The sequence below is a fragment of the Macaca mulatta genome, chromosome 12 (assembly GCF_049350105.2).
Source record: "Macaca mulatta isolate MMU2019108-1 chromosome 12, T2T-MMU8v2.0, whole genome shotgun sequence".
Taxonomy (NCBI): Eukaryota; Metazoa; Chordata; class Mammalia; order Primates; family Cercopithecidae; genus Macaca; species Macaca mulatta.
The window spans coordinates 108,601,970-108,622,737 of NC_133417.1; the positions used below are offsets into that span (position 1 = coordinate 108,601,970).

Consider the following 20,768-nt stretch of genomic DNA (forward strand, 5'->3'; position numbering starts at 1 on the left):
AGTGCTCATCCCACCTTCCCCAGGGCTGAGTAGGACTCACTGGGCCAGGCGTTAAATTAGTTAGCAGGTAACAAGTAAAGGAGCTGGAAAAGAATTAATATAAAATAATGTAAAGTTGGAAGTAATTGTTCTCAAGAGCTAGGTATTGAAAGGCAGTGGCAGGTCAAGAACTCAACAAGTAGGGTAGCTTTTACTATCTAAAAACTTTAGGCTGGGTGTGGTGGCTCATGCCTGTAGTCCCAGCACTTTGGGAGGCTGAGACAGGTGGATCCCTTGAGGTCAGGAGTTCGAGACCAGCCTGGCTAACATGGCAAAACTTCATCTCTCCAAAAAATGCAAAAATTAGCGACGTTTGGTGGTGCATGCTTGTAGTCCCAGCTACTCAGGAGGCTGAGGTGGGAGTATCACTTGAGCCCAGGTGGTCGAGGCTGCAGTGAGCCATGTTCATGCCACTGGATTCAAGTATGGGCAACAGAGTGAGACACTGTCTCAAAAACAAAAAAACCAAAAAAGTTTATATAGATAGCCTTGCTTAAGAATTTCCAATTTTGGCCAGGCTCAGTGGCTCACGCCTGTAATCCCAGCACTTTGGGAGGCCAAGGTGGGTGGATCACCTGAGGTCAGGAGTTCGAGACCATCCTGGCCAACATGGTGAAACCCTGTCTCTACTAAAAATACAAAAGTTAGCCGGGTGTGGTGGTGGGCACCTGTAATCCCAGCTACTCTGGAGGCTGAGGTAGGAGAATTGCTTGAACCTGGAAGCAGAGGTTGCGGTGAGCTGACATTGTGCCACTGCACTCCAGCCTAGGTGGAAAGCGAAACTCTTGTCTCCAAAAAAAAAAAAAAAAAAATTTCCAGTTTTAATTAAGGAGATACACTGAAGGTTATCAATATGTAATTATGCATAGAAAGTAGACTTTTTATACTTCCCAATTAATTCCTACATAATTTTTATATCACTTTATAAAAAACTGAAAATTACTCAGTTTGTTAGTAATTTGTTTTATGAATGATACATAATTTGAAGAATAATTGTAATTTAAATATGTTTATTTGAAACATTAGCTTACTAATAAAAAAATTGAGACATACTTAAAAACACCCAATTTAGTTGGGTTAATCCACTGTAACTGTTTGACTGCAGATGTTTTCCCACACTGATGGGCAGCTAACTGAGATAGTGCTATCCAGTACAGTCAACTCTCAATTACCTGTGGTAATGGGAAATGACAATGCATGGATAATCCTAAAACAAAATATTTTATACAGTACCTTCCTGTCATCTGCTGTGGCCTGAGCATGTGCTTGGGTTCATGAGGGAGATGTGGGAGTGGGGCTCAGGCTTGCAAAGGAGCTGGGAGTCAGTATGTTTATCTCAAGGCCATAAAAGGTATCCTTAAGGAACCTGGGTTTTGCACTGTGGCTGAAGTGTCATGGGGGAAGCCTGCAGCATGCGAGATCAGCTTGGCAATATCGGTGAGAAGGATGGGGAAACTAATAAGAAACTGTGGGAGAATAGATGTTTAAGTCCTACACAATTGCAGTGATATATCTTGGTGTGTTTTTTGGTTAACGGGATCTGTAGCAAACAATAATTATATTAATTGTGTACTTGCATTAGTTATGGTCGTCTTTGATTGCTAGCAGAACACATTTTTTACTTGCCACAGGTGAGTGCTGTTCTTGAGGCCTCTTCTAAATAAGTAGGTTTGTTGTCATATAACTAGTCACTTAAAAAACCCAGGATAAATTTGAAATACTTTTCTTACTTTTAAAATTCATCCTAAATATCAATGTTGAACTTGTACTTCCAGAATTTAACTTAATGAAATTTAACATTATAATGTCAAAGAATATCCTGAGGGCAAATGCCATAATTACTGATAGCTGTGAATTTGATTTAGGAAAAACATAGTAGCCATATTTTATTTAAGAATATGTTACAGGAGCTTTCCTAAATTTCTTTTACAGCTGACAATTGTCTACGAATTTATCAATGTTAAAGCTGCATGATAGATGTGAGGAGGGAGTGTTTATTATTCTGTCTAATTTGACTATGCTTATTTTCTACAAGTGAAAGCTATAAAAAAAAATTGAAGCAGATGATTGCTGAAAACCTTTAGAATCTTCTGGACCAACCTGAGAATCTTCTGCTTGTTTATGAAATAGATTTAGTGCTCTCTGTCAAATTATTCAAACTCCAAATAGAACCGTGGCCATTTTCTAAAGGCATATTTTCTCCTGCCCATAGGAACTCCTGCAGTTCCACCCAGTGTGGTAGTATGATGGCAAGAATACAAATTATACCCTTGTTAGATTATGTTTATTATTATAGATTTTTTTTAAAGTTATTTACTTCAGATATCTATACTTAGGCAAATTAGAGGCGTTGATCTTGAGTCGACTTGTGAAAAAATTTGGAAACAATTGCGATTTGAGATTGAATGAAGTAAGGGACCAGCTAATTAGTCCTTCCTCTATAGATCTTTGGTTCTCAACCAGGAAAGTTTTGCCCCCAAGGGGACATTTGGCAATGTTAGACATTTTTGGTTGTCACATCTCATGGTAAGGGAGTGCTACAGTTACCTACCTGGATGCTTTTCTATATTCTACAATCGTCAAGACAGCAGCCTTCACCCCCACCCACAACAAAGAATTATCAAGCCCAAAATGTCAATAGTGCCACTGTTGAGTTACCCTGCCCCTAGTGTTTCTAAGATGTAGGCATTCTTTGAAGTAGACAATTAAAAGCATCATATAGCCAAACTAAATTACTTTGACTTTCTGTATACTTATGCTGTTAAAAAATTATGTTTAAAAAATATGCCTTCAGTTTTTACTGAGATTTGATATAAGAAGCAACAACAAATATATTTTTAAAGAGTTTAGTCCTGGGAAACATTTCACTTTCCTGATGAATTGATATATTTCTTTGTAACTCATTATGTTTCTACTTTGCCTTCTCTCCCTGGAGGCTTAGTGCCATTTTTTTTGCTCTATTATAACAATGACCCCTTGTTTTAGGCTTATTGTTATCTTTTTATTTGCTGTATTGGTCTTCCTTTTTACTGTTATGGTCTGTGGGTTTGGGCTTAGTGTGTGTTTGTGTGTATATGAAGAGAACATATGGGTAATATGTAAATGTCCCCAATCCCTAGACCAAGTCACATCTCTATAAGATCAAATGAAGAGATTTCTAATTTATATTTTTATGCTTTTTTAAAGTCTCAATTTTTTAAACAATTAAGAAATATGTGCTTGTTAGAAAATATTACTGTGTGTTAGTGTAAATAGTAAGTGGAAGATGATTTCTCCCTGTTCATTCTCCAGAGATTTATTAATATTTATAGAACATGCCAGGCACGGTGGCTCATGCCTATAATCCCAGCACTTTGGGAGACTGAGGCAGGAGCATTGCTTGAGGTCAGGAGTTCAAGACCATCCTGCGCAACACAGTGACATCCCATTTCTACAAAAAATAAAATTAGCTGGGCATGGTGGTGCACGTCTGTAGTCCTAGCTACTCAGGAGGCTGAGGTGAGAGGATCGCTTGAGCCTAGGAGTTCAAGACTACAGTATACTGCGATTGTCCCACTGCACTCCAGCCTGTGTGACAGAGTGAGACCGTGTTGCAAAAAAATGTATCTTTATAGTATGCAGATTTGAAATAGAAGCTATAAGCTTGTAATTCTGTTATGGTTGGTCAGGTTTACACTCTTGTAGTTTCATTTCTGAATAAGTTAAGTACATTTCTAAAAACTGAGGAGAATAAAAACAATGTCTTGAGGATTATATTTTCTGATGAACCTTTTATTGATCTGATAGACCCATTTTATTAAAAAAGTGTCATATTTTGTTTTTTGAAGCATTCTTGATGGTATGAAATAATATTTCTAGCCCATATTTTTAATGATTCAGAATGACTCACTAAACTTTATTCAAGGCCAGGTACATTGGCTTACTCCTGAATCCCAGCACTTTGAGAGGCCAAGGTGTGTGGATCACTTGAGCTTAGGAGTTCAAGACCTGCCTGGGCAACATGGAAAAACCCCAACTCTACAGACAGTATAGAAATTAGGCCAGCATGGTGGAACACGCCTGTAGTCCCAGCTCCTTAGGAAGCTCAGGCGGGAGAATCATTTGAGCCTGAGAGGTCGAGGATGCAGTGAGCCATGATCGGGCCACTCCACTCCAGCCTGGGCAACAGAGTGAGACACTGTCTCATAAAAATAAACTTTAATCAAAATGTGATTAATTTCCATTTCTCTAAAGTTAAAAATTAAGTGAATTCCAATGTCATCACTAATACGCAAACTTAACTTTTCTGTTATAGTTTTCTCAAGCAGTTGAAGAGGAAAGCTATTCTCATAATTAGCCTAACATGCATAGAAAAGTTTAGAGATGATTTTTTTCTTAAAAAGAAATACTTAAAATTGTAAGATTACTACCATGGTTAGTTTTTTATTTGAGGTTCTGTTTATACGTGCATTAGCTCTGGAACATACAGATCCTGTTGTTTTTAAGATCTCTTGGTTGTAGAGAAATAAGAGACTTTGAATTTGTTTCAAGCTTACCTCATACTTGAGGCAGTTTAGAAGGATAGATGATCCGTGTTCAGATTTCTTAAAGTAGTATTTTATAATGTCATGATGATTATCTTTTCTCTTCATTGTTACTACCAGGTTCTTTTACAAAGGGGAAATTGAAGTAGGACATTGAAGTGGGACTGGGGAAGAGTTAGCAAAAAATGTGTCTGTTGATTGCTGCTTGAGCTAGGAATTGGTTGTAAGAGATGTGAACCATTTTAGTGAAGTGATCTTTCAAACTCTTTTGACTGCAACACAGGAAAAAATTTTTTTTACATTTTATTCAGCACATAATTCACGTATCTATTTATATACGTAATAAAAAGACTTTTCAAGAAACAGTGCTTTTACCTTACTGTGTGTACATGCAGTCTGATGTTTCTGTTCTATTTGGTTTGAAATAATTGCTGCTTACATACCACTAAATTGCAGCTTGCAGTTTAAAAAAATTTTGCTTTAGTGTACTAACTACCTGTGTATGTGGAGAAATTCACCCTCTGTTAGCAAATAGAAGATTGTAATTACAATACATTCTTACTCTTATGTCCTATGGAGCATTTAATAAATATAAATAAATTAATGAAATATTTTACAGGCGTTTTGTCATGATAAAAATATAAGCAACTTTGCCCAAGCAACTTGGTCTTTTGGGGTCAAAAAATGGCTGTTTTGTTTTTTGAGACAGGGTCTTGCTCTGCCATCCAGGCTAGAGTGCAGTGGTGCAGTCATGGCTCACTGCAACTTTGACCTCCTGGACTCAAGTGATTCTCTCACTTCAGCCTCTCAAATAGCTGGGATTACAGGCACGTGCCATCATACCCAGCTGCTTTTTGTAGAGACGGGATTTCGCCATGTTGCCCAGGCTGGTCATGAACTCCTGGGGTCAAGCAATCTGCCCACCTTGGCCTCCCAAAGTACTTGGATTACAAGCCTGAGCCACTGTGCCTGGCTTTATTTTTAACATTATATTTCAGCCCTCTTTCCTTTTAAATAAAAAGATGTTTAGGCCGGGCGCGGTGGCTCAAGCCTGTAATCCCAGCACTTTGGGAGGCCGAGACGGGCGGATCACGAGGTCAGGAGATCGAGACCATCCTGGCTAACACGGTGAAACCCTGTCTCTACTAAAAAATACAAAAAACTAGCCGGGCGTGGTGGTGGGCGCCTGTAGTCCCAGCTACTCCAGAGGCTGAGGCAGGAGAATGGTGTAAACCCGGGAGGTGGAGCTTGCAGTGAGCTGAGATCCGGCCACTGCACTCCAGCCTGGGCGACAGAGCGAGACTCCGTCTCAAAAAAAAAAAAAAAAAAAAAAGATGTTTAAACATGAATAGAAATTATAGGTCATTAAAAATGTAACTAGATTAATTTCAGGGGCTTTCTTAATCACTATATTAGTCTGAATCTTAATGGAGAGGACAAAGTTAGCGTGCTTTAACCCAGGGGTTGGCAAACCTTTTCTGTAAGGGAGCCAGCTAATATATACTTCAGTTTTTGTGGGCCATGCCGTCTCTGTTGTGGCTCATCTCTGCCATTACAGTGTAAAGTCTAGACAAATAAGCAAGTAAGCAGCATGGTTGTATTCCAATAAAACTTTACTTATGGAAAAGGAAATTTGAATTTTATATAATTTTCACGTGAAGGGTTTTTGTTGTTGTTGTTCTTTTATCCAAACATTAAAAAATGTTAACACTACTCTTAGCTTGTGGGCTGTAAAAATCAGGTGATGGACCAGATTTGGCCATGGTTTACCAGCCCTTGCTTTAACCTGAAAATGGAGGAAGTCAGTAGTCCAGAAGAATAAAATTTAGCAAGCATAGTTTAGAATATGAGTAGCAATATTAAATCTCTAGGCATATATATTTTGATTTTTGTGGATATTAGAACTGTACATTTTTGTGTTTTTTACTTTATATTTTGCAGACAGTTGATATTCATAAAGAGAAAGTTGCAAGAAGAGAAATTGGTATTTTGACTACCAATAAAAACACTTCAAGGACGCATAAGATTATTGCTCCAGCCAACCTTGAACGACCAGTTCGTTATATTAGAAAACCTATTGACTATACAATTCTAGATGATATTGGACATGGAGTGAAGGTAGGTATAATTTTTTTCAAGCTTTTAAAAGTAGTAACCCATAATGAAACTAACTCTTGAGAAAATTAAGCTTTTTATCTATCTTTCCTTCCTAGAGGACAAAGTCTTGGCCCAGTTGTCGTGAAGATTCCTTGCTACTATAACTGTTTTACCCTTTTTGCTTTTTCTTAGTGCTGTATTCTCAAGTTTTAAACAATCATCTTTGAATGAATTGTATTTGCTTAGTGATGATAATACCTCCTATGGTTTGAGTAAATAAGTGTAGTGTAATCTTTCCCATTTTAATTTAATATGGCTGATTAAAAAATCATTCATCATGTTATTATGAAAGTGTTTACCTTATCAGCAGACTTTTGGCATTAGTTTTCAAAAACAACATATATTAATAAACATGTAGTTTGAATTTTTCTAAAATAATTTTATCCCAACATCTTGGGCAAAAATAGTGTTAGGTGAATTAATATTGCCACTGCTTTTGAGTGTATAGCTATTACATATTTTGACTGTCTTTTAAGATGTATTTGGGTGCCTAAAACATGGAAATTTCATTTAAATTGATATTTGAACCTAATGATTCAGAGCTTTAGCTGAGTATCAACTTACATCTGATCAGTAGTTTGAAAGACAGTGACTTATCAGATATGAGTAAATAAATATACATACGTACATGCTTATAATGATACTGTACAGTTCATGTAGTTGATTTTTTTTCTAATATAAGCATACTTAAAAAACACACACTGTTATGGATGGAAATCAGTTAAATCTAAATTTAATGTAGATCTAGGTAAAAAGAAAATATACACTGTAAATTTATTTTTAAAATCTCTCTTCAGAGTTTTGATCAAGCACTATTATCTGGAATATGGTATTTAATTTAACTTTTCTGAGACAAGGTCTCACTCTGTCACCTAGGTTGGAGTGCAGTGGCACAATCATAGCTTACTCCAACCTTGAACTCCTGGGCTCAGATGATCTTCCCGTGTCAGCTTCCCTGGGACTACAGGCACATGCCACTGTGCTGAGCTAAATTTTTTGTTTGTAGTGACAGGGCCTGTCTGTGTTGTCCAGGATGGTCATGAACTCCCGTCCTCAAGTGATCTTCCCATCTTGGTCTCCCAAAATGTTGGGATTACAGGTGTACAGGATTACATTGTGCCTGCCCAATATTTAATTTTATAGCCAATACCTACATGCATTTAGATTACTAATAAGAGCATGTTAAAATAAGATGTGTAATTGGATGGTTAGTTAATAACTGAAATTTATTCTAACTTGGGAAAATTTATTCAAGGCTAACAACTGCTAATGGAATATTTTAGAATACTGCCAGAATCTAATGCCAAAAAGATACTTAGAATATAAAGTGTGATATTTCTGTTTGCCCAATTATGTAAGAAAAAAGTAATCTGATTTTTTTTATATATATAATTCATATGTTTACATCCCCCATTCTTATAATTCTCAAAGTAAAATGTTTTTCTTTTAGGATTCTAGCCCCTTCATTTTTTGACTTTCCGTGTTTAAGGGTCATTAATTTGAAGAAATCTTTAATAAAATTAAATTTTTGAATAAAACAATGTCTTAAATTCATCAAAGAAACTTCTGTTCATGACACATTCTGCTTTAACCACTCTTTCTATGATCTACTGAAACATTATTTTGTTAATGCTGAATGCTTAACTTGTTTTTTCTTTTTTTCCTTTCTCTTCACATCCTGAAGTTTCAACTAACCTTTCAATGCTTTTTTTCCTTACCTCTTTTATTTGCTCCATTTATGCATTAAGTGGTTGCTTAGATTTAAGGTAAGAGATTCCAGGGCTGGATTTCCATTCTTTGTTCTTATGTAGAATATTACATATGGGGAGTTAAAGAGATAGTTAACACTTGGCCTTTTAAAACCCAATAAAGAATTCCTCCTTTTTGTTTTACTTTTTGTCATGCAACTTTGTGGTGTGTCTTCATGTTCCTTGCGGGCAGATATTTTTGTCTGTTTTGTTCACTGCTCTATCCTTTGTGCCTAGAACAGTACCTGACACACACATTAGGTGCTTAGTAAATATTTGTTGAATGAATGGTTATTTTGTAATGTTAATATATTTTGTGAAACTGAAACGTGAGGTACCCTATCATAAAAATGTTATGAAATATAATTAGCTGGATTTTTATAAATATAGAGACTTTGTTGTGAATTGGAGGGCCAATTAATGTGCTTTATTTTACCCTCCCCCTGTGTAATAGCCTTTTTATTCTATAAATGGTGCGCTTTCTGATATACCTTATGGACAATATGTCATTATCTTTTAATCAGTATAAAGAAATTGAGAAGCAGAAAATATTCAGTGGCACAGGGTTTTTTTTTAAGTTGCAGTATCATATTTTTGTGGAAAAATTATTCTTTTTGCCAAATAGCTGAATAAAGAATATATTTCAATATAAACTTTAAAAGTTTTTAAAGGTGAATATAATTATATACAAAACATCAAAAGCCTATGACAATATTTAACAGAATATCAATTAAGAATTAGAGATATTTCCTGTTATGATTCGTTTCAATAATGTTTTGGTATTTTGGAGGATTCGTGGTAAAAGAAATTCAACTATATTCAAGAAGCCTGCCTAAAATAGAAGGTTACTACAATTATATACCAAACTTAGCATGCATTTCTTCTTTGATTTTTTTTTGTAGGTGAGTTTCATAGTTTATTTTCAAATATATATTCCTCCCATCTAACACCCATTATTTGCCATATCTTCAGTGTAGAAAGTGATGACAAGATGACTGAGCTTTGAATCATTAACTAGTACTAACTATGGCCACACAACTTTCACCTGCCCATGGTAGGTAGATATGATTGGAAGAGCCCAAGCATATGGACTCCTGTATTGTTGATTGGATTGTTGGTTCCAAATCCTCAGTCATGGTGAGTAAGATGTGGAATTGTAAAGAAATTCCTTTTGCTTAAAATAGGTGGGTTGCAGTGAACTAGACCAAAAGCAGACTGTGGCTGCTTTGGTCCTTTTACCCTAAAGTCTGTATTCAAATTTTGACCATTGATGTGTTAACCTCCAAAGTGATAGAAGTACACGGAGTTTAACTGAAGAAAAAATACGGAAACAAACAAATTCTTTACCCTTAAAAGTTTAGCTTGTCCAAGCCACTGCCTTATGCTTGTTTTCTGTAAACCCCACTGTGATTCCTTCTTGATGTTCCTGCATCAGGATCTGTTTCCATTGTGAGAGAGAGGCCAAACTGAGAGTCTCCTAGAAAGATCTAATGAAGAATCACACTTAGATAAGATCCCTGAGCTTTTTGGAGCCTGTGGATTCTTGCAAGTATCTTAGAAGTCTCCTGATGGGCAATAGCATTATAGATTCTTTATCCTCATTTTAATCAGGATAGCTGATTAAATGTTGCTTTAAAATGTGCTTAAAATTTAAAGCCTGTTTAAGACCTAGTCTTTTTTCTTTCTACTTCTCTTTATCTCTTCCTCAGCACTTTTTGAGCTCTGTCTTTGTTGCTCCCATTGCTGTCATACTTTTTATACTTTTCAGACAGACTCTAGAGAAAGTCATCATACTTTAGGACCAGATGTGTGGGATTTGACTCAGAAGAGACCTCCTTGTTTAAGAGTTTAACTTTTACTATTTTATACAGCATGTTTGATGCTTAATGGTTCTTGTCATCTGAAATTTGGATTAACTGTTTTTGTTTTTCTTCAGTCAAGTTACAAATTTAAGAGTTCATAAGGTTTTTAAAAACAGTATGGTAATAGGCTGGGCGTGGTGGCTCACACCTGTAATCCCAGCACTTTGGGAGGCTGAGGTGGGCAGATCACGAGGTCAGGAGATCGAGACCATTCTAACTAACACAGTGAAACTCCGTGCCTACTAAAAGTACAAAAAATTAGCCGGGTGAGGTGGTGGGCGCCTGTAGTCCCACCTACTCGGGAGGCTGAGGCAGGAGAATGACGTGAACCCGGGAGGTGGAGCTTGCAGTGAGCCGAGATCGTGCCACTGCACTCCAGCCTGGGCGACAGAGTGAGACTCTGTCTCAAAAAAAAAAAAAAAAACAAACCAAAAACAGTATGGTAATAGTTTTATAACAAAGGACGTACAAAGTCAGTGGATAGAATGCCATATTGGAGGTGTTTTCATATATACCTAAGGCCATATAAAAGTGGAATGTACCTTGAACTGGTTCCTATTCCCTATTTTTTTTCTTTGGAAACAGGGTCTCTCTCTGTTCCCCAGGCTGGAATGCACTGGTGTGATCACGACTTGCTGTAGCCTTGACTGCCCCGACACAAGTGGTTCTCCTGCCTCAGCTTCCTGAGTAGTTGGTAGTACATGCGTGCACCACCATGCCTGGCTATTTTTTAAAAAATTTTTTGTAGTGGTGGGGTCTCACTGTGTTGGCCTGCCTGGTCTCGAACTGTGGTCAAGCCATCCTCTCACCTCAGCCTCCCAATTGTGAGCCACCATGCCTGGCCAGTACTCTTTTAGTAGTAAAAAGAATTTTAAGACCCTGTTACTGAGGTCAGTATGATGTGTTTGTAATGAATTTTTGTGTTGAAAACATTAAAATTGTCACTAATGAAGCTAAACTTAAGTATTTTTAAAATAAGCGTATTAGTTTAATCAAAAGTAATAAAAACTTATGTTTCTTAACGTATTATTTCAGTTGAACATCGCCCAAGCAGATTCTTTTTTTTTTTTTCTTTTTTTTTGAGATGGAGTGTTGCTTTGTCGCCCAGGCTGGAGTGCAGTGGCGCGATCTTGGCTCACTGCAACCTCTGCCTCCCGGGTTCAAGTGATTCTCCTGCCTCAGCCTCCCTAGTAGCTGGGATTATGGGTGCCCGCTGCCACGCCTGGCTAATTTTTGTACTTTTACTAGAGACAGGGTTTCACCATATCGGCCAGGTTGATCTCAAACTCCCGACCTTGTGATCCATCCGCCTCGGCCTTCGAAAGTGCTGGGATTACAGGCGTGAGCTACTGTGCCCAGCTCAGATTCTTAATAATTGATGAGCAGGGCTTAAGGGTTTTACAGCCAGCAAATTAAGAATATAATAGTTTTAAAAATTTTGCTTAGTATCTTGAAGATCCATCATTTAGCCCCATGTTTAAAAAATGGTCTGTTTTCACTTGAGTACTATTTTTAGCAAGTATTTGTGATTCCTTACAGAAATATGATAAATTCCCCTTATATTTCTAGCTTTCAGGTACAGTTGAAGGTGCACTCTTTTTTTTTTTTTTTTTTTTTTTTTTGAGACAGAGTCTCGCTTAGTCGCCCAGGCTGGAGTGCAATGGCGCAATCTCGGCTCACTGCAAGCTCCGCCTCCTGGGTTCACACCATTTTCCTGCCTCAGCCTCCCGAGTAGCTGGGACTACAGGCGCCCGCCGCCTCGCCTGGCTAGTTTTTTGTATTTTTAGTAGAGACGGGGTTTCACCGTGTTAGCCAGGATGGTCTCGATCTCCTGACCTCGTGATCCGCCCGCCTCGGCCTCCCAAAGTGCTGGGATTACAGGCGTGAGCCACCGCGCCCGGCCGAAGGTGCACTCTTAAAAATTTATCCGATACAGCATCTGGAAGAAAAGCTCAACCTTCAAGAGACCCATCTGTTTTGCCTATAAGTTCCAACCTTAAGCCATCAATTCTGTTTTGACAAAAGCCAGTTGTTAGAATCTGTTTTCAAAATCAGGCAGGAGTTTGTCCATCTTTATTTCTCTTGTTTTCTTTACCTGTTTCTCTTTCCTCTTACTCCTAATCTTATGTTCCCTTATTCTCTGTGTTTTATTATTGGACTCTCGACTTGATAGGCTTTTTTGTCTTTTAACCCTTTTACTAAAAATCTTAACCTCTGTCCTGAATTTATACTCTAATTCCTGGTTTCAACTTTGATTTTCCTCAGAGGATCTTCTCGTCCTTTTCCTGATGTCCCTTAGGAATTGAAATAGGAACATACATCCTCTGAAGAGAGGGATAGAGGTCTCTAGAAAGCCAGAGAATTATGTACTACATGGGACTATAATGGGAAACAAAACTGGACAGAGAATGAAGGCCTAGAGGTGACTGACCTCAGCTTTTTCCCATCCTCACTATTTCACATACAGACACAACCTACATACACTTCCCCTCTTCTATTTGTATATTTAAATTCTCTTTTCTTTTTTTTTTTTTTTTTTTTTTTTGAGACGGAGTCTCGCTCTGTCGCCCAGGCTGGAGTGCAGTGGCGCAATCTCGGCTCACTGCAAGCTCCGCCTCCCGGGTTCACGCCATTCTCCTGCCTCAGCCTCCCGAGTAGCTGGGACTACAGGCGCCCGCCCCTGCGCCCGGCTAATTTTTTCTATTTTTAGTAGAGACGGGGTTTCACCATGGTCTCGATCTCCTGACCTTGTGATCCGCCCACCTCGGCCTCCCAAAGTGCTGGGATTACAGGCGTGAGCCACCAAGCCCGGCCTCTCTTTTCTTTTTTTTAAAGAGATAGGGTCTTGCTCTGTTGCTCAGGCTAGAGTGTCGTGGCATGGTAGCTCGCTGTATCCTTGGGCTCAAGTGATCCTCCTGCCTTAGCCTCTCAAGTAGCGGGACTACAGCCCCTCCTGGAGGTTTTTTTTTTTTTTTTTTTTTTTTAAAGAGACATGGTCTTGCTGTGTTGCCCAGTCTGGAATCCTGTTCTTTTAAAACTTAACAAGTTGAAGAAATTGTTAGGGAAGGTTTCATAGAGAAAAACTAGCTCAGGATTTTTCTTCTCACATTGATATGTCTTTTTTTTTTTTTTTTTTTTTTTTAATTTCTATAGAATCTGTAGACATTTCTTTTTTCTTTTTTTTTTTTGAGATGGAGTCTCACTCTGTCACCCAGGCTGGAGTGCAGTGGTGCTATGGCTCACTGCAACCCCCATCTCCCGGGTTCAAGTGATTCTCCCTGCCTCAGCCTTCTGAGCAGCTGGGATTACAGGTACCTGCCACCACGCCCGGCCAATTTTTGTACTTTTAGTAGAGACAGGGTTTTGCCATGTTGGCCAGGCTGGTCTGTGAACTCCTGACCTCAGGTGATCTGCCCTCCTTGGCCTCCCAAAGTGCTGGGATTACAGGCATGAGCCACCATGCCCAGTCAGACATTGCTTTTTATTTTAAGCATGTGAGTCTTATTTATTTCAAAATACCTTTAAAGCAGAGAAATCATTTTATAGACCATTTTGTCTCCTTTTTTTCCCCACATGCCTTTACTCTTGTACCTAGAGGTCTGGTAGGAGATGAATAGATGAGGGGTATACGACATGTAACATTTTAGGATGCGTCTGCCACTGTTCTGTTGTAGTAGGTCGTCTGTTATTGGGAGATTTCATAGCAGAGGTGATGTCTTCTATGAATTAGAGATACTTGGCTGTCCAGACGTGATATTTATAATGAATATTATATCAGTATTCAAGGAGGTATTGAATGTACCAAAGAAGGTAGAGCAGGATACGTAGGAGCATTGTAGAAAAAGTATTAAGTCAGGCCAGGCATGGTGGCTCAAGCCTGTAATCCCAGCACACTTTGGGAGGCCAAGATGGGCGGATCATGAGGTCAGGAGATCGAGACCATCCTGGCTAACCCGGTGAAACCCTGTCTCTACTAAAAAATACAAAAAAAAACATAGCCGGGCGAGGTGGCGGGCACCTGTAGTCCCAGCTACTTAGGAGGCTGAGGCCGGAGAATGGCGTAAACCCGGGAGGCGGAGCTTGCAGTGAGCTGAGATCCGGCCACTGCACTCCAGCCTGGGCGACAGAACGAGACTCCGTCTCAAAAAAAAAACAAACAAAAGGCATTAAGTCACAATAATTGGCTTAATGGATGGTGCCAGTTGTAGTGATCTCCAAGGCCTAGTCATAAAGGAACTGCTTCTACCTCTGGTGGTATTTGCATTCCTTCATCATAACCCAGTGGGAAAATGTTTGAGCTGTGGCCATGCATTAACCTTCATCACCTAAATGAAATATTTCTTCTGTTTTGGAGGTTTCTCTCTGGTAGGGAAAAAGTGGGAACTTTTCCAACTTTTCTTTCTTGTACCTAATACCTGCTTCACATAGCTCTTGAGGACTCTTCATTTTATGGAATAAAAAAAATACATAACGAAATTATCATTGGTATCATAATTCCCTAAACTGTTATTATGTGCCTGATGATAGTTCTGCTGTGTTTATAACTTTAAAAAATATTTCAAGTGAAATTGCTATTATGAAGTGGCTGCAGTATTGCTTTGTTTTCCTTGTCTTGAGTTTATGGTATATGTTCTCTCTCTCTCTCTCTCTCTCTCTCTCTCTCTCGCTCGCTCTCGCTCTCGCTCTCTCGCTCTTGCTCTTGTTAAGTTCCTCTCCATCAGCACATAGAGATCTCATCTGTTTTGCTACTTGTCAGGAAATGTTTTATCTCTTAAATACTTCCCTCAAAATAGTTTTTTTAGGATCAATCATGATGGCTGTCTAGTAAATATATTTTTATTTGTACCAGATTATTTTAGTTCTGAAATATAGTTTAACTTTAATTATAATATAGATTTTACCTATTATAAAAATTATTTTGTTTGGCATTGATTTATGTTCTTCCTTTTCTTCAAATTTGAAGGCAGTATTTATATTCTGCATAGCATGTTTATTGTTTTACTTAATGTAGAAACATTTTTCACAAGGGAAAAGCTGCCTTGAGGAAATATTGAAAAACTATTTTAATAGAAAGGTAATGAAATATTAGTGAGGTATAAAATTAGATTGTTTGAACATTCTACAGAGATTCCTGTTTCTTAAGTGACTTAGGTTAGTCATCCAATCCCATTAACCAAATAAATGCAGTCATTTGATGATTCTACAGATCATAAAATGTACCAAGTTATACTAATAGAAATGTCGGCCGGGCGTGGTGGCTCACGCCTGTAATCCCAGCACTTTGGGAGACCTGAGGTCAAGAGTTTGAGACCAGCCTGGCCAAACCCCGTCTCTACTAAAAATAAAAAATTAGCTGGGCGTGGTGGCGTGCCTGTAGTCCCAGCTACTCGGGAGGCTGAGGCAGGAGAATGGCTTGAACCCGGGAGGTGGAGGTTGTAGTGAGCCAAGATCATGCCATTGCACTCCAGCCTGGGCGACAGAGCGAGACTCAGTCTCAAAAAAAAAAAAAAAAAAAAAAAAAAAAAGAAATGTCCACCAGATTTTAATATATAGATTGTTTATTTTATGCTGGTTTTTTTTTTTGGTGGGGGGGTAGGTCTAAAGACTTACAGAAGATACTGCAATTTAAACAAAAACATCTTGCTTACCAAAACCTAAAACAAATAGAAGTTGGAAAGCTCTTTTCAAATATTTTAGCTATCCCATGTATAGAATAAAATTCTCTCTTAAATTCCTGCTCCTTTTCCTTCCTGTTTCTAGCAGATTGATGTAGTTTTAGTGTTTGGTTCACTTCTCCCTCATCACTTAAAGTAACTTTGGGTTTTATGTTTTTTAAGGTTGAGCTTAAAGGACTTTGGTTACTACTTTAAAAAAATCTTCTGGTTTCAGAAATTAAGATATGCAGTTTTAAAAGCTATTCATTATTTGTTATATGGCTCCTAAAATTTTCCCCAAATGTGGATTGGTTTTTTTTAAAAAAACTTTTTGGCATTTTCATTTTAAGATACGAGTAGTATACCCTCTGCTTATTAATGAGAGGGAGAGCAAGGATAAGTTAATCTTTACTCTTACCTGATAATGTTTGTTTTTATTGTTTAAAAGCAACAACAAAAGGATTACAGATAAATGCTTCACTTTAAAATATTGACATTTCTAAGGTATCATTTGTCATTAAAGATTGTTTTAACATCACACGCAACTTGTTCACTGGGCTATTCATTTGAAGAATTTGTTTCTTGAGATAGTATTTCTTGCCTATTCAAATAACAAGTATTATTTTAGGATTTTAAAAAATTCCCCTTAAGCCAGGGTTGGTTTTGATAGCCTCACTTTTCTGTATACAATTATGATTTGCTTTCTGAAAATTTATATTCTGAAATTACAGTTATGAATGTATTCTGGTTTCAATGGTATAATGTCTTGCAATTTTATTTAGGAAGTATAATTTGACTACTCTAGCCACATTATTTTTAGAAAAGTTGAGGTCCTTTTTAAAAATATATTTTGAAGATGGCAATTCAAATATTATTTGAATATTAGGGTCTTAAAATAGGATCAGATATGAACTTGTGTGGTGAACACTAACCCATTGGTAGTCTCTTGAGACTGCATTTGAACTACACTTGTGAGTGACTTTTCTTAGCTTTTTGAGATAGCCAGGGCTTTCTGTGTAAGTGCTGATATACTCCTTTGGTGACCTCCATTATTCCCAGATTACCCATCTTTCCCACACTTGCATTTTCAGTTGGAGATAGAATAGTGAGTGGAGTTACGGTCCAGCTCTGACTTAGGGCTATGTTACATCTTTCTCATGCCTGAATTCACCTTCAGTTTGGGCCTGAGTGGGTTCAATTTCCATTGGAACTAGGATATTGCCTGTGGCCCTTGTGCTGCTCCCAGTTGAATGGGATACTTCAGCCTTAACTTTCTGGTTCAGATGTTTAGGAACCTGGCTTGAACTTCTAGCAGTTTTCAGGTAGGTGATTCCCTCATAAGAAGATACTAACTAAATCTGACTTATAAGACTGGCCCACAATTTAAAAAACTAAATTTTTCTGTGTATATTATATGATTTATCTTTATATTCTCTAGTTACAATGGATCATATGCATAGTTGCATATTTTTATTTGGGAAATATATTTTCCTTATAAGCTTGCTATCTAAAGAAAGTTACTGGCCAGGTGCGGTGGCTCACGCCTGTAATCCTAGCACTTTGGGAGGCCGAGGCTGGCAAATTCCCTGAGCTCAAGAGTTTGAGATCAGCCTGGGCAACATGGGGAAACCCCGTCTCTACTAAAATACAAGAAATTAGCCAGGTGTTGTGCCTTGCACCTGTAGTCCCAGCTACTTGGGAGGCTGAGGCAGGAGAATTGCTTGAACCTGGGAGGCAGAGGTTGCAGTGAGCCAAGGTATGCCACTGCACTCCAACCTGGGTGACAGAGTGAGACTCCGTCTCAAAAGAAAAAGAAAAGAAAGTTATCTTTAAAAATAAGGAATTGCTTAAAAGCATTATTGTTTTTGATTGATTTACTCTTTATTAAAACTAAAATTTTGTAGTTATTCTATTTAATTTTAATTGAATGTAATATCAAATAGTCTAACCAGTGATCTGTTGGTGTGATGGCCTAATGGCAAATAAAGTCTTTGCGTACAAGTTTATAATGATTTGAAAATCTCATGTTAGGAAGAGTCCTTTGAGTACAACTGTAGAATAATAGTAGAGTAGAAATTGCATATGAAATGCATGGCCTCTAATTTTTTCCCTGTATTTAAACCTTCCCCTCCTTTGTTACGTAGTGTAGCATTATTTCCCAAAAGTGCCACTTTATTTCACTGCATACAAGTTTGAGTTTTCCTTAAAATTTTTTAGGTGAGTACCCAGAACATGAAGATGGGTGGGCTGCCACGTACCACACCTCCAACTCAGAAGCCCCCTAGTCCCCCCATGTCAGGGAAGGGGACACTTGGGTGAGTATATAACTAAGTAGTAATTGAAAACCATTTCATGTAGTATTGTTTAAAAAGGAAGCACAACATATATTTAAATTATTTTTTGAGTATTTGAAGAGAGAACATTTTCTTTGTAGGATTATTGTTTGTGTATATAACTTTCTCTTCTCTTGGGAAACACATTTTTATAGTTCAAAAAGATTCGTTTAGAAATTGTTTTTCTAGTGAATTTAAAATTTGAGGTAAAATCCTAGCCCAAGTTCATGATTTATTGTAAATTGCAGTCTAATTTTAATTCCTTTTCTTTCAGAAAATTTATATAGTCTTTTATATTACAGTTTAACTCCAACTATGCATTTTAAGCTGTGTAGATTATAAAATTCTGTAAAACCTACAAGAATATTGAGCTTTAGGCCAGGTGTGGTGGCTCATGCCTGTAATCCAGACACTTTGAGAGACGGAAGTGAGCAGATCACTTGAGCCCAGGAGTTTAAGACCGGCATGGGCAACATGGTGAAACCCTGTCTCTACGAAAAATACAAAAATAAGCTGGGTATGGTGGTGCATGCACCTGTAGCCCCAGCTACTCGCGAGGCTGAGACAGGAGGATCACTGGAGCCCAGGAGGTTGAGGCTGCAGTGAGCTGTGATCATACCACTGTGCTGCAGCCTCGGTGGCAGAGTGAGACCCTGTCTCAAAAAAATAAAAAAAAAAAGAAGAATATGGAGCTTTATTTTAGTCCTACAGAGTTGGGCTCTAGATTTGACATTTGGCAAAAATGACCAATTAATGGAAAAGCTTGACTTTTTTCTTCTAGAGCATCGTATTATAAACTTGGCTTATTGTGATTGAGATTTATGATTAGGTTGGCATAGTATAGCCCAGAAGCCAGATGATTAAAATTCTGTTTCAGCTGTGCTGTAACTTTATAGTTCCTGCATAGTCAGCTGCCGAGAATTCAGTTTTTTCATCTGTAAAAGGGGGGGTAATATTTGTCCTCTATCAACTTTTCAGGGTCACTGTACCACAAATTGGATTTTAAAAAATGTATAAGACAAAGACAAAATGTTTTGACAACCATTGGCTTTATTATATATGCTAAACAAGTTTTTAATTGACAGTCTTGTTTTTGGCTCCCTCACCACTACCACCACCACCATCACTACCACCACCACCAGCAGCAGCAGCAGCAGCAGCAGCAGCAGCAACAACAACAACAAAAAAAACAACCACAAACCTTCCAAAAACCAAAACCCAGTCAAGCACTGTGAATCACGATAGGACAAACTGATTTGAGATACAGTGGAGGATAGTGCTGAAAGAGGGATAATAGGACAGTAGGAGACCAAAGAATAAAAATAAATTCCAACCAGGAATAGGATGACTCTATTAGGGGTAGACAAAATAATTCTGCTTAGAGAGAGAGAAAATCTAGTGGATCAAGTAAGATTTAAACTTCAAGGTAGAATGTAGATGGCATAGTAGTGTATAATATTGCCAGGGGTGGGGGTAGAGAGATGAAGAGGAACTCTGTTTTTATTTTCCTATGGAAGCATTTACATTTGTATCATGTGTAGTGCCTTATGGATTTTGTTGGGTTTTAAATCAAAATTGTTAGTAAGATAAGTTACTTAGTCCCTAGAAAGTCCCTAGAAAAGTGAAACTTTGTGTTCTCAAGTTTTGAAGATTTGCTCCTATACCAGTGTTTGTTTTCCTTGTATATTAGCAATGGTTCTGCAGGATCCTTGGGGACCACAGTTGCTGAGACCCACTCTGCTAGTTGATGGCTATAACCTATTTTTCCACATAGTCTTTGCCTTGTCACCACATTTTGTTCCTTTGCTTTTTTAAAGAAAAATCTTCTTTTTGTCATTGCCTTCACTCTGTAGTTCTCAATTATCAAAGAATTTTTACTTGGATGCAACAGAACTTGTTATTTTTTTTGAGACAGTCTCACTGGAGTGCGGTGGTACAATGTTGACTCACTACAACCTCTGCCTCCTGTGCCCAGGCAATTCTCTTGCCTCCGGGCGATTCTCCTGCCTCAGCCTACTGAGTAGCTGCGATTACAGGTGCATGCCACCATTCCCAGCTAATTTTTGTATTTTTAGTACAGATGGGGTTTCACCGTGTTGGCCAGGCTGGTCTCAAACTCCTGAGCTCAGGTGCTCTGCCCACCCCGGCCTCCCAAAGTGCTGGGATTACAGGCGTGAGCCACTGCACCCGGCCACAACAAAACATTTTTATTGACTAGGAAAAATTGTCTGAAAATTAGATGTTGGAGAAATTAATGTTTCCCATTTTATTTTTTAATAATTGCATTATAATTTAAGAGATGCTGGAACTTCCTTTTAGTATTTTAAATCCAAAGTCCTGACATTACGTTTTCCTCTTTTGACCCAAGATTTCATCCAGTGTCCCTTATTTTATTTTTAATTACGAATGTATATACTTATGTAAGGAGACTTTGAAGGGTAGTAGAGTAAAT

The 20,768-nt window shown here is 38.0% G+C and overlaps 1 protein-coding gene across 11 annotated transcripts in view; it reads left to right on the plus strand.

The window, feature by feature from the left end:
• ABI2 (abl interactor 2) overlaps positions 1-20,768 on the plus strand; it is a 108,413-nt gene that overhangs the window by 46,004 nt on the left and 41,641 nt on the right. For all 11 annotated transcript variants that reach the window (XM_001103104.5, XM_001103265.5, XM_001103497.5 and 8 more), the window contains 2 exons: positions 6,504-6,680; positions 18,201-18,298. In XM_001103104.5, coding sequence (XP_001103104.2) covers positions 6,504-6,680; positions 18,201-18,298 — 275 coding nt within the window. The remainder of the gene's footprint in view (positions 1-6,503; positions 6,681-18,200; positions 18,299-20,768) is intronic.